Below are 14,573 nucleotides of genomic sequence, written 5' to 3'. Positions count from 1 at the left end.
GACCCAACAAATATGCTGTTACTGATCTGCCTCCACAAGCATTTGGAACAAGACGGCACGGATGGGAAGGAGACAATCGGATGAAAGTAAACATCAGGAAAGCCGGGCAGTTGTCCTCCTGACTTAATGCCACACTTCTTACCTGGAGCCCAGGAAAGGGAATAAATGACCCCTTCATTCCCCGGGGACGTGTGCACTGCGGTCAGTGTGTTCACATCCCAGACCTTTATTGTGCCATCGAAAGAGGCTGTTGCTAGGAGATTGGGGTCGTCAGGCTTGAATTTGCAGTCAAAGATCGTCTCCACATGTCCCTAGGATGGAAGCACAGTCACAGCTACTGAGACAATTCACGTGACCGACATCACACCGTAGTGTATAATCAAGTGGACCCGTGCACTGTGGTTTCCAAAAACGAGTGCAAAAATATAAAGGCGAGTCACAAAACCCCAAACCTGAACCACTGCTGTTGCGTGGTCTCTGAGCTGTTCATTACAGATTTGTAAAGACCTGGATTTTATTCAACCTCAGGTCCTTCAGTCAGCAACTAAGTACGACGACATTTAAAAGTCTCACTGTCAACTTCAATACGTATCTTTTCTGATGATCATATACAGAAGGGCCTGGGCAGTGAGGCTCAGTTGGCCGAGCACTGTCCTGGGCGGTGTGGCTCAGCTGGCCGAGCACTGTCCTGGGCGGTGTGGCTCAGCTGGCCGAGCACTGTCCTGGGCGGTGTGGCTCAGTTGGCCGAGCACTGTCCTGGGCGGTGTGGCTCAGCTGGCTGAGCACTGTCCTGTGCACCGGAAGGTCACAGGTTTGATTCCCGGGCTGTGCTCAGGAGGCAGCCAATCATTGATGTTTCTCTCTCTCTCTCCCCTTCTCCCTTCCTCTCCCTCTGAAATCAATAAAAACATATTTTTAAAGAAAGAACAGATGATAGAATCAGAATTATTATAATGATTTGATAATAAAAATAAATCTTAAAAATACTTAATCCAACCCCCTTGCTCATTTACAAATGAGAACAACAAAGTTCGGAGTGACTGGCAGAGATGGACTTGTCCTTCCTCCTTACGAGAGTGTCATTCTGTTTCTCTCTTTGCTCCTAGAACATAGCACAGTAACGCAGTTTCCAATCCTGTACGAAGGACTGACACGGTCCACACAGCAACGGGACCACTACCAACCATGCAGAGCAACCACGATTAGCTAGACATCAATCTTTATAGGAGTTTCGTGTTTAAAATTCAAAGAATTTTAATAGTTTTGTCATCATTCCATACATCATTCTACAATGTTTTAGCCAACCAAGATAAAGTCCTGATATGTGATTCTTTACAAAAATAAATTCTAACAATGAGTAAGTGTAAGCAAGCATCATGCACTTCACAGAATGGATGCCGTGAGTGAAAGAAGGGAAGACCAAGGACCTACCATGTCCCTGAGAAAGTCCCACTTCCTGGCGCCCAGGTCGTAGAGTCCCACGCCTCCGTCCAGGAAGCAGCACAGGGCGTGCCCGGGAGGGAGCGAGAAAGCCCGGCTCTGCGACAGCGCCGGCGGGGGCACCGCCTCACTCGTGGAGGACGTGTAGTGGTTTGGGGCTGGAGGCCGGACTGAAACTGAGAAAGATCAGCAAGTAAGCCTTTATGCCAGCAGCTTTCCATATGCTGGGATGAAGCCACAGGCCGTAATTTATAAAGATGCTCCTGCGCTTCCCTTTACCCAGAAGCTGTGTCCATGAACCGTGAGTGACAATCACATCTTCTTCCCCAGGAGAACTTCTGCAGCTTTTGCAGAGTGCAGGGTGGGGCCAGTAGAGGTTTACAGTTGCTTGCACGGAAAATACTTCAGTAGCCTGGAAGGCGTGGCTCAGTGGTTGAGCGTCGACCCATGACCCAGGAGGTCATGGCTCTATTCCTGGTCAGGGCACATGTCCACGCTGTGGGCTCGAACCCCAGTCGGGGGCACACAGAAGGCAGCCGATCAAGGACTCTCTCATCATTGATGTTTCTATCTCTCCCTCTCCCTTCCTCTCTCTGAAACCAATAAAAATATATTTTAAAAAAGAAAATACACTACATTAATTAATAAATAATAATACAAGAATAAGTTCTGTTTCGCATACTCACAACTGTAAACCTACTCTGGCCCTACCCTGCATATATACATATACACAAAATTGGATATTATTTAGAAAAGAGGTGTATAAAAGTGCACGGGGAGCAAAGTGGATGAAAATCAGCATGTTAGGAATCACAATATGTTGTGAATATTTGTTTTCCTGTCTCCCCATAAATCAAAGCACAGAATGATTATTTTTTAATTAGAATCTTCTTCCAAAATCTTGATATATTAGCTTACTCACCCCTCTGACCCTCTATACACACAAACACACAGGTATGTGAATTTTTCCTTCTAAAGCTCATAATTCTCTTCTACTAAGTGCCAATCCAATGAAAATAATTATATTTGAGATTATATCATTCATTTTCATTTAGCACCCAAATTAAGACTCATAATTGTCTGAAATACATTTGCATCTCAATTTTCTCTCTTCTTCCTCAGGTTTACTCTTACTGTTCATATGCTTCCATTTCTCCAACTTTCGATCACATAAGTGTCCCCAGGTCTAGTTATTTTCTGCCTATTTTTTATCTCATATTGTGTAGCCTTTCAATAAATTTTCCCTTAGAACATGTACATTCTTTTGCAAACATAATTCAAAGTAATGATACCACTGTAAACTATCAGACCAATCCACTTTAATTACATACTGGAATACAGGTAAGTATTTCTCCGATATTCTCTGTTTTATCCAAATATAATAAAGGCTTCCTTCAGGCATTCATTTGATAAAACTCGCTTCTAGAATCTGAGGATGACGGGAAGTCCATACGAGAATGGACTTCTAATAACAAAAAAGGCATCTGATTCAATGAAATTTTGTTGACAATTTGGTTAAAATTAATATGATCCGTGATTCCTTTTTCTAATATTTTATTGACATTATGGGTAGTTTTGACATCCTTTATGTACTTATCTATCTGTAAGTCATCTTTTTTTTATAATTTTAAAATCTTCATTTTTCACATAATTTTTCTTATTCCACACTTCCTATTACATTTTTTAAAATGGACTAAAAGTCCAGATATCTAATAGCTTACCTGAAAGGAATTACTCAAAAATGACAAGATTACTTTGTGCTTCTTTATATTTTATGCTTTTTCTCTAATGAGCATGAACTACTTTTGCAATATGAAAAATATATATAAAAGAAGAAAATCAGTGATATTTCAGTCATCCCACAATATGAATGCTCATAGCAACTCAACAAAGAAACAAATAATTACCAAAAAAAATTGCAGGATATACAGATAGTGCTTCAGCCTCCAGAATGTTACTTCTGAGTCCTAACCAGAAGCATTAGGCTCCACAGAAAAGCTTAACTTGTGTGGCTTCCATGGTTCCTTTAGCACGAATATCGTCAAAGGCAATTTTTAAATTGCTTTCAGTAGCACATGGTATGTGATATGTACATTATCATTCCATCAGTCATTTTATTTGAAAGCAACCCCTGTATTTTAAAAGATTAAACTCTGATGATATTTTTACTCACATTTCTTTTGGGGGGGAGAACTAAGTACATGTAAGCAGTGAAATCCCGTTTTCTTCAATTTAAAATTATCAATAGGTGTTGTTCTCGAAACATTCCAAATGCGCAGAACGCCTACTTGAGAATCTAGGCAGGACACAAGCATCATGTTAACAAAGTTTATGTGAAAAATAAAATGCCCAGAATAAAAGTAACAAAAAAAGCTTAGACTTGCAAGATTTTTAGCACTACCAAGTGGCGTTCTTCACCCGTAAGGTTATACAGAAATACGATAGAAGAGACACTAAAATCTAGTCAACTTTTACATTTCTGACACGTTGACCATTTTTTTTCTGTTCTGGATCCTTTCCTAGGGTGAGAAGCTGCCTTCCAGGGCACCTTCACCCACAAGGGTCATTTGACAATCTGACCCCAAAAAAGCTCCCCACTGAGCCACGTGTTCGAGGAAACCAGCCCGAGAACCTCCCACCCACCTCAAATCACCAGGCCTCGCCTGAAATGTTCCTAAGCTGCTCCCTGGCTAACCTGCGGCCCCACAAGGCGCTGAATAAACCCGAGGCCCAGTCAGAAAGCCCCCCTTCCAAAAGGTCTGCCTGAATAAGCTGCTCTGGAAAACAGTCCGCAGTTCCTCAGATGATTACACGTGGAGCCACCATGTGACCGGCAGCTGAACTGTCGTCGTCCCTTGCACACATACAAATATGGACATGCACACGTGTGTGCACACATGATGTCCAGTTTATTACCAGAATCCTGGACAACAGGGTCTTAATTTCGTTTTTCTTTGTCATTATGTTGATGATATACAGTATAAATAAAAGTAAACGAGGCATTTCCTATAATAAATGATAGCACTTGCAATACTAATAACCTGACACAAAATTAACCAATAAGGGAGTATCACTGGCCCGACCGAACGAAAGAGCACAGCCGTGCTGAGGACGCTGGGGAGCGGGTGCGCTCACCTCCAGTTATGAACACGCCCGGGGCACTGGGGACCCAGGCTACGCAGCGCACACAGGCCGCAGCGCTGGGGAAGGTGAAGGTGGTTATGCTGTGAAGCGCCTCCGAGTCCACCAGCCGGATCCCGTGGTGCACGTTGGCTACGAGGAGGTAATCGGCGGACAGCGGGTCCCACTCCAGGGCCGAGACGGGGTCCTCTTCGTCTGTCCCTTCCAGGGAGTCAGGCCTCAAAATATGCCTCTGACTCTTGTTACCTGTTGACATATAAGAAAGTGATTTCGAAGAACATTCTCCAAAAAAGGTCAGTAACTGAGATGATAGTAATTTCCGCCGTGCACACCACTGGCCCCTGGAAGTACCAGGCTAGACGGCTGGCGTTTCCTGCAAAAGTTGCATTTGATGTGTGACTGCAGGAGAATCAGTTACAACTGATGTGACCGCAAGGGAATTAGTCTGTGCCGACGATGAAAGTCAGGCTGGACGCCTTTGCTTTGGCAATTTCTAGTACCTGGAATGTTTGTCCTATTTGTTACTGAAAAACTAAGAAAAAGGCATTAATGATACACATGACACTGTCATCAACTACAATTTCACCGAGTTACAGCAGCACAAGGACGGAACAGGCTTAGCAGGAGGGAGCCCGTCGCGTTGTGATTGAAAGTACAGGCCTTGGAGGGTCACCTGGACCCACCCCGACCCAGCTCCCCCACTCACGAGCTCTGTGTTCTTGGACGCGATACTCAATCTCTGTGGGCTCCGTTTCTGTTTCTATAATGGAGAACAGAGCGATACTTACCTGGTAGAGATTTTTTAAAATATTAAATGAATTTGCCGCTGAAAGGGCTTAGAACAGTGGGGGAATCAGGAACAGCGTATCGCTAACGGCTGTCACTCCTTTCTCACTCGTCACACCTCTGGTCGTCAGGACTCCAGGAAAACAGGGAGTTGAAACAAGGGGACTGAATGAAAACCTTATAGCTTCTGCCTCGACATTAGACTCATCAGAATATATTATTTAAATATAATGTTGATCTTAATTAGTAGTGTTTTATTTAGAATTTGTGCATATGTAATCATAGGAAGTGAATGAGAGTTTTCCTTCCTTCCTTTGGATTTGTCAAACTTTTACAACAACCATCAAGGAAAACTTGTCTGCTTCTTTTTCCCCAAAGCAAACATCTCCTGAGTGGCTATTAGACCTAACAAACAGTAATGAGTAATAATACAGCGGGTCCCTGCAAGGCCGAAAGAGGTAGAAAAATGGCTTATTAACCTATGTTGCACTGGAGTAATTTTTAGGTATTTGCACCTGCCAGCTGGTATCTATGATTTATTAAAAATATTCCGGTATGTGAAAAAATACCCACAGCAACACAAAGCGTGGTAAAACCTGCAGTGCAAGTGTTACGTATCTAAATCACGCTGCTCCAAGCCCACGCTTACAGTCAGAATGAAGGGTTCCAGTCACTGCTTTCTGCTCTATCTGGTACCAACGTTTTTATTATAAAAGATAGAAAATGAATCTATGAAATTTAAAGCCAGTTACTACCAGTCATTAGAATAACTGCTGGTAATACTCTTACTAATTTACGTTATTTATTTTTTTGCTATTCATGTTCTATTTTTCTGTACGAGTAGCAGCACCTTGTGTGTCAGATAAGGACAGGAGCATACGAGGGTGACAACTTCTGTGCGAAAAACAAAAGCTGGGGCAGGGAACTGGGGGCGAAAAACAGAATAATGAGGGTGGCGTGTAACCCAACGGGCGGGGAAGCCTTGATTTTGAGGTCCAGTGGCTCAAGCAAAGAGGAGAGAAATCGTGAAAGGTGGCCCAGTGGGATAAAAATAAAAGAGAACTGATGGGAAGCACAGCTGTTCCCAGGCTGAGACCAGAAACCAACGTCTCTCTCCTGCATGTTTTCAAAAGGGGACACAGTGTTACACAAGGACAGTTTACCAACAAAATTTCTAAGATAAAATGATGCAAACTTGGTTAATGCACACCCAGGGAAAATACCAAAGTCAATTCATTAAAATATGGCTCTTATGAAGAGAAAATATTCTTCATGCCCTGGCTGCCGTGGCTCCGTGGTTAGAGCGTCGGCCTGTGCACCAAAGGGTTCGATTCCCAGTCCAGGGCATGCACTTGGGTGGCAGGTTCGTTCCCTGGCCCCGATCGCGGTGTGTGCAGGAGGCAACCAGTCGACGTCTCCCTCTCACATCAGTGTTTCTCTCTCTCTCTCTCCTCTCCTTCCTCCTTCCCTTCCACCCTCTCTAAAAAAAAACAATGGAAAAAAACACCCTCAGGTGAGGATTAACATTATATACACACACACACACACACACACAAATATATATATTCTCTCTGTCCAAGAATATAACTTGAAATGGTTAAAGCAGTAGTCTTCCAACATTTTTGGCCCTGGAACCCTCTTTGCACGAGGATTTTTACATGAAACCCTAGTACCTAATACAGACCCAAGTGGTGCTTTTTGGACTGACTAGAGCAGATGGCGTAAAGCCGGCTGGGTCACCCACCAAGCCCTCCTACCCCCACCCAGCACACACACAACATACAAACACACTAATCAGTACAACTTAAAAATTGCTGATTTACAATAATGGGTGAACTGCCGTATTGTGGGCAGTCCTCCACGAATATTTCCCTTCTCTTCTTCTTCCAAAACAGATAAAACTGAACAGCAGACAGCTTGAGGTCAGGGTCTCCTGCAAGAGGGAGGAGACCTGCAGTCATCAGATCAAAACGGAGGAAGTGGGCGGACTCTGCTGCTTAGCGGGGAGCCCTAGTGACCAGCTCTAGGGGGAACCCGCCCCAGTGCAGAGGCTGGGACGGGCTGGCTGGGGGTGCTGGAGACAAGCCCACGCCCCACTGCACTCTGACCGCTCCCCACCCCAACCTGCAGCAATGCGACAAAAGTGTTCCCGAGACACCAGTGCAGCCGGAAGGCAGGTGAGGACAGAGCAGGAGGAGGTGGCACTGACCTGCACTTCGATTCTCATCTCTCAAAAAGGTGAACAATCCCGCTGACAACGTATTTAAGATAAAATGGCCCAACTCTATCATGTTTAAATGTCCTTTTTTTTAACTTTAGAAAGATCATTCCCTGGAGAAAGATTTATCTGAATTTTCACAACTTTTTCTGCTCAGTTCCGTCTGCTTTCCCTTCTGCACCGTCAGGGGGGCTGCGGGCAGCATGTTCGTGACGGGAGTTACCCCCACCCTGCAACGCATCGCCCGCCCGGCCAGCGGCCAGCGGTCACCAGCGACAGGCCCGGGCGCTGGCAGCAGGCTCTCCGGCGCTGGCAGGGTTTGTGATGAGTGGAGAGCTATTCAGGGAATCTTTCAATTTGTTTACTACACATTTTGTTATTGTATAAACAGACTTATTTCTCAGACCCTTTCATTCAGCCAGATTAGTGAACTAATGGGGGTCTAAAGAGTTTTTTCCTTCCTACCCCAGGGTCACAGACTTGGCTGAGGATCTGGGGCACCCGAAGGTGTTTTACACGCAGGTGGGAAGATATTTCTGAGTGTATTCCAGCTCTGTCCTCACTCACTCCTGCCGTTTTCTTCATAAGTGTGCAGAAACAGAGAACTGACTTACAAAAGTAAAAACATGGGACACAAGACTGATTTGGGTTAATCAGAGTAAAATCTGCACAGCTGTGTTAAATGCACTGCAATGCCTTACACACGAATTTATTTCCAATGGTTGTTTGGAATCAGTGCAATGCTGCATACTATTTGCACAGCTATTATTTTAAAATTAAAATTCTGTTACCTTTAGCTTTATGCTGTGGAAACATGATATAAGCTAAGAAAAATAAAATGCAGGAGCTCTAATTACATTCTTACCTGGTTGGAAAATTGATAGGCTCCCATCCATGTGGCCGAACACGACCTTCCCCTTTTTCTGGGGGTGCCACCTGAACGTGCTGATGTCCGACAGGAAGCTGTGGGCCTCCCTGTGCACCATCACCCCGCTGTCAGGTCCCGAGATGGTCCAGATGAACAGCGGGCCCTTGCAGGGAGCAAACGCCACAACATCGCCCGCGTGCCAGCACCAGCCGAGAGAGGCGGGTATCCCTGGACAGAGCAAATGTGGGTTCATAACAGAGAGTTCTGGCAGGAAGCGGCTACGAAATAACATTTGCATGGTAAGTTTCTACAACAACATATAAGAATGTGTTCGTCATTAACAATATATGACCTTCTTACTCGGGAACTGGACTTTTACAGTAATCCCCGAGCCCTGGGAACGTGTGCAGGGTGCTTCTGTGATGATAGAAACAGTGCCTACTTTTAAAGCCACTAATACGATCATGGGCTTCACACTCAAAGAAACGTGCAGAGTTCTTTCTTTTAGAAAACTGCAGGCATGTTAGAGCAACGGACTCTCAGAGTCCGTGTGCCCGAGACCCGCGAGGCATCGGAGGGTACAGGTGGGTATGGGGCACAATTCCTGCTGGAGAGGGTCTCAAGCAGAACCCGGGGAGACAGGATAAACGCAGGAAAGGTGCACGCTGCCACAAGGGCTCACCAGCGAGGCTGATGCTGCGACCTGTGTCTCAGCAGTTCAGATTCAAGGCTTCACCTTCCCTCAGGTGCCTACACAGGTCGCCTCACCTGCCTGAACCTGTGTCCCTGCCCATGAACTCGACACAGCTACAGTCAGCTGACCGCTTACTTCACACGGACATTAAGAAAATACAATGATGGGCGTAAAAGTCCCTTTTAAACGACAAGACAAAACACAAGTTAATTGTAAATCTCCCCACCGTCACTGTAATCAAATAGATCCTAAACAAAGCAAGTGTCACGTTAAATTTATGACGCAGGACAGGGCCTGTGGCGCGTCCACACAGACACACTCAGTTGCCCCAGAACCACCACGCTGAAGACACACATCAGACCACGTGGAATCAGGGCCCAGGACCCTTAGCTAACGAGGTTCCCCAAGTGATCTGACGTACAGGAGGGTTTCTGAACCACTGGGCTACTGTGCTGGAAAGGCAGTGGGATTGGAATTAGACCTTGAAGGAGCAGCAGAGTTTAAATCTATGAGATGAGCACTATTCCCCAGGAAGAGAAAATGCTGTAAACAAAGACACAGAGTCGAAAGTTGTTTACTGACAGCAAAATCAACTTGTGTCTACATTGCCCAAGAGGCAGAGACTAGAAACCTAATGCCTAGTTCAGGGCCTGACATATAACGGGAACGTGACAAGTTTTAGTCAATAAATGAATATATAAATAAGGTCAATAAAAGCACCGATGTGATTTTAGGATACATTAACAGAATAGAATTTCCCCAACAAGGGATTAGCTACTATGGGGACCAAACCACCAGAGTGCACTTGAAGAAGCCATTAGAATGCTGGCTCTCTGAATATTTCAAGAAAGGCAAATTGTCTCAAGAAAATCTTACCTATTATTTTTTTATTTACTATTTTGAAAAATTTTGCATTATATTAAATACCAACAAAATTATTAGGTATTTACTATGTTTTCATTGATTGGTGTACTGAGTATAATTTTTCATGAAGCTTTGTATTTACTATGTTTTCATTGATCAGTGTACTGAGTATAATTTTTCATGAAGCTTTGTTTGTTTCACACACATGCACACACACGAGTCAGGATGTGAGCTGCATATCCACACAGGTGACCCTTAGAAAGCTGGACTACTTCAAAATCTGAGCTAATTGAAATAAAATATTCTGTTTATTGAAATAAAAATGGTCCATTCAATAAAATAAACCCCGGTTATGAATATACCTTTTGTGTTGTTGAGCTTAGCAATGACTTTTTGCTCTGCGACGTTCCAAACGATCACCAAGTTATCGGCACTGCCGCTGGCAAACAGGTCGGGGTTATGTGGACACCAAGAGATAGCTGTGATTGTCCTTTTGTGTTCAGACATGATTGCGTGGAGCTTAAATTCATTATAGCGGCGATCCAACTAAGAGAAATACATAAATAGAACATCTCAGTGCTTCCTTTAGATTTTGCTAATAATTTAATATTATGATGTAAGTATTTTCTAAAAGTTTGACTTGGAAAACTAATATATAGGTAGCAACAAAATATAAAATATATACCAATAAGATGACAGTGTTAAGCTTTTCATGTGACAGGGATTTAAAAATAATTATTAGTTAAGTATTCATTGCACCTGATAAAATGAAAAGTCGGGAGGAATTGGGATTATTTACCTGGTAAATGTAGATGGCCAACGTGGCACAATAGGCAAACCTGTCCCCGCTGGCAGCACACATGTCCTTGTTCCACGGCTGACATCCGGCGGCCAGCAGCCCCACTTGCCTCACCCGCGACATGTTTGCCTTGAAAAACATATTGGGAGGAATATCAGTTATTTTCATTACTAAATAAACTTCCTCTTCATTGTTTTATATCTATCTTCCTCAATCTTTATCTTTATGCCCGGAAAAAAATTTTTATTACCATTAATCTCCATTTATACTTTCAGAGGACAGGAGTTTAAATCCGCAAATGTCTATGGACATCAAGGCAGGCAATTTAAATGAGGGAAGCAAGAGACTGTAAAATGGTAAGTGACAGCTGACCATTGGTAAGTGACAGCTGACACTTGGCCAACAGACGGGAAGCATATAGGCGTGGTGGGGACTGGAGTGAAAGGACGTGCATGTCCTGTCTGCAGGCTCGACCCCACTGGAGGAGGCCGCGCCGTGTGGCCAGATGCATGGGACTTCTGAAACAAATATTCAGGTTTTTATGTAAAACAAAAATACATTCTAATATAAAATTTATCAATTTTTAAATACTGCCAATTTGTTCACAGCAGGAAATTCAAATGTAAAACAACGTGCCAACGTTGGGAGGAATGTGACGTTTATAGAACTTCGTTTTCACACAGTTCTGTGTTCTCACAGAAAACCTTGCGTTAACAAGAGACAGACACACAAGCTGCGCTATCAGTGTTGTTCACCGTGAAGGGGGCAGGAGGAAGCTGGGGACTCGTGACGACGAGCTGCTCACGTGGCAGCAGCGAGCAGGCTGGTGGGCACAGCCGCAGGGCTCCGGTTTGCTCTGACAGCCGCCTTGCCCTGGAGGCCGCCGTCTGAAGTGAACGGAGCCACGCCCGCGTGATCAGTGCCAGCGTGGCGCGGCTTCGATCCCTCCACTCTCACCCTGTGAGTGTTAGTCCTGCATTGATCCACTCTGACGACCTGTCTTTCAGGGGCGCATTCAAGTCGCTGCTGCTGCAGTTGGGCTAACGTCGCCCACGTTTTCAGTTTCTTTGCTGCCCTGCCCCTGTTCCTGGTTCCTGTTTTGTCTTCCCCACTTTTTCTTCCTTTTGTGGTTTCAAGGCAGCACTTTATACGATTCATTTTTTCTCTCTTAGCATATCAATTATATCCCATTTAAAAAAAAATTAAGTGGCTGTCCCGGACTTTGCTTTGAACACTTACAACTAATCCCAGTCTACTTCTAAATAACACTGTCCCACTTCCGGAGCGGAGGCAGGACCTTGTAGTAAAGTGTCCCTACGCCTCCCTCCCATCCACGGCATCACTGCGGTCACGCAGCTCACGTGTAAGAACATGAGCACACAGCGTGCACGTGTGTCTGCGCATGAGCATACATAATCAATGCACTGCTATTTTCATTTTGAAAAACATGTTATTTGTTAGATCAATTAAGAGTAAGAATAGAAGTTTTTATTTTGCCATCACTTACCATTCTCTGACTCTCCCCTCATTCACGCAGGTCTGCGCTCTGACCTGCATGTGTCATTCTCCTTCTCTCTGGAGACCTTACAATGTTTCCTGCCAGGCGGGTACACTGGCAACAAACTGCCAACTTTCTGTTGGTCTGAGAAAGGCTGTATTTCTCCTTCACTTTCTAAGGGTGATTTTGCAGGGTATAAATACTCCTAGGTTAGTGTTGTATTTTTCTCAACATTTCAAATATTTCACTCCACTCTCTTCTTGTTTGCATGGTTTCTGAGAAGTCAGATATAATTCTTATCCTTCCCCCTCTATATGTAGGGCATTTATTTCCTTCAGGTTCTTTCAAGATTTTCTCCTTGTGTTTGATTTTCTCCAGTTTAAATATGATTTGCCTAGATGGGTTTTCTTTGGCATTGACTGTGCTTGGTGTTTTCTAAGCTTCCTGGGTCTGCAGTTTGATGCCTGATATTAATTTGGGAAAATTCTAATTATTTTTGCTTCAATTCTTGCTTCTGTTCTTTCCTTTCTTCTTCTTCTGGTATTTCTATTATGTGTATACTACACCTTTTGTAGACATACCACTGCTTTTGGATAATTTATTTTTTTCATTCTTTGCTTTTAATTTGCAAGTTTCTGTTGTCATATTCTCAAGCTCAGAGATTCTCTCCTCAGCCGTGTCCAGTCTACTAATGAACTCACCACAAGCACTCTTCATTTCTGTTACAGTGTTTCTGGTCTTTAGCATTTCATTTTTATTCTTTCTCAGAATTTCCATCTCTCCACCTAAATTATCCATCTGTTCTTGCAATCAATCTTCTGTCTATTAATCATAGCTTCTAAAAATCTTGGTTGGATAATTCCAACATCTCTGTCATATCTGACTCTGGTTCTGAGGCTTGTTTAACCTCTTTGAGCTGTTCTGTGCCTTTTAGTGTGCCTTGTAACTTTTCATTTAAAGGGGAGCATGTACTGGGCAAACAGCCTTCAGCACATGCTGGTGAGGTGCAGGAGGAGAGGAAGTGTTCTTAGTCTGATGGTCAGGTCTCTGTCTTCTGGTGCGTTGGTGCCTGTGGAACGTGAACCTCACCAATGATTCTGGAGGTTCCCCCCTAAGGTGAGACAGGATGGCTAGAGGGTACATCCCTTCCCCCAGGTGAGTGAGGTTCTGATACAATCCCACCAGGTTAGGCTCTGGCAGAAAAGCTTCTCCTGAGGGCAGCCTGGTTAAGGAGAAGAGAATGCTCTGGTGTATTTCAGTGGTTCCTTCTCCCCTCTGCCTGCCAGAAGCATGGAGGGCTTTTATGATAGTCCCTGTGAGGACCTGGCAGAGGCCCTGGAGGTGAAACTCACAGAAGCAGGGGCCACCCTGCAGTTCTGAATTTAGACTCACTACACTCTGCTCTGGTCCCCACAGAGGGCCCCAGTGAGATGTGATTCTCTGCATCGGCTTGTCTTTTGCTCCAGTTTTGCGGCAGCAGTTTGTCCTGTGACCTCACTTCTCTTGCGGATATGAGAAGAGTTGTTGACTTTCCAGTTTTCCATCTTTTTATTGTTTTAGGCCCAAGTGGAGACTTCTAAGCTCCTTGCACATCAGACTGGAAGCTAGAAGTCCCTCGGCTAATGTTTTATGTATTAAAAACAAATAAATGACTTTGAAATCCATGCCAATACATTTTACTTTAACTATCAGTGTACCTTGATTTACTACTTTTTATTTTTCATATTTAGATAATAGAAACATTTCAATTTTATCCCATAATTTGTATGCCCTTTAATCTTACAGTCCAACAACTTAAGTCCTTTTAAATTCAGAGTTGAAAACTTGTCCAAACTAGCCATTAAAACAATAAATAGGACAAAACAAAATGGCATTTTATTTCAAAATCTAACATTTGGAATGAAATATTTAAAAATCATGTATTATTAAATATGAATACTATTACATTTATAAATCTGAATTATGTATTTAATCTGGTGGCATTAGAAACTTCTAGATTATTTTTCAAAAGCATTATAAGATACATGCATGTCCATGGTACTATGGAGCCTTTATTAAGTGACAGGCAGAGTACTGAGGAGGTGAAGAGAAGCGTCCAGGGGCTTTTGCTGCCTCTGTATCAGCATGAATTGTTACACACAGACCAGTCTGCATCACGGAAGGGAGACAATGTTCGGCTGAGGTAGATTCCAAAATATACATTTGTATTTTAAATATTAATCCTACAAAATGTCACATATATAGCTAAGTAAATCAATTTTAAAT

The 14,573-nt window shown here is 43.6% G+C and overlaps 1 protein-coding gene across 1 annotated transcript in view; it reads right to left on the bottom strand.

The window, feature by feature from the left end:
* Positions 1-14,573, bottom strand: part of WDR17 (WD repeat domain 17) — a 69,856-nt gene that overhangs the window by 39,106 nt on the left and 16,177 nt on the right. Inside the window, exons 2-8 of the mRNA XM_087814063.1 lie at positions 10,811-10,939; positions 10,374-10,557; positions 8,451-8,681; positions 4,576-4,827; positions 3,614-3,736; positions 1,432-1,616; positions 143-311 (exon numbers count right to left, since the gene is read on the bottom strand). Of these exons, the coding sequence (XP_087670189.1) occupies positions 143-311; positions 1,432-1,616; positions 3,614-3,736; positions 4,576-4,827; positions 8,451-8,681; positions 10,374-10,557; positions 10,811-10,933 (1,267 nt within the window). The 5' untranslated portion in view covers positions 10,934-10,939. The remainder of the gene's footprint in view (positions 1-142; positions 312-1,431; positions 1,617-3,613; positions 3,737-4,575; positions 4,828-8,450; positions 8,682-10,373; positions 10,558-10,810; positions 10,940-14,573) is intronic.

This window comes from Miniopterus natalensis, chromosome 2, assembly GCF_054644295.1.
Source record: "Miniopterus natalensis isolate mMinNat1 chromosome 2, mMinNat1.hap1, whole genome shotgun sequence".
In the NCBI taxonomy this organism is placed as follows: Eukaryota; Metazoa; Chordata; class Mammalia; order Chiroptera; family Miniopteridae; genus Miniopterus; species Miniopterus natalensis.
Note: the sequence above shows the minus strand (reverse complement) of the source record. Positions and strands in the feature narration are given on the sequence as shown.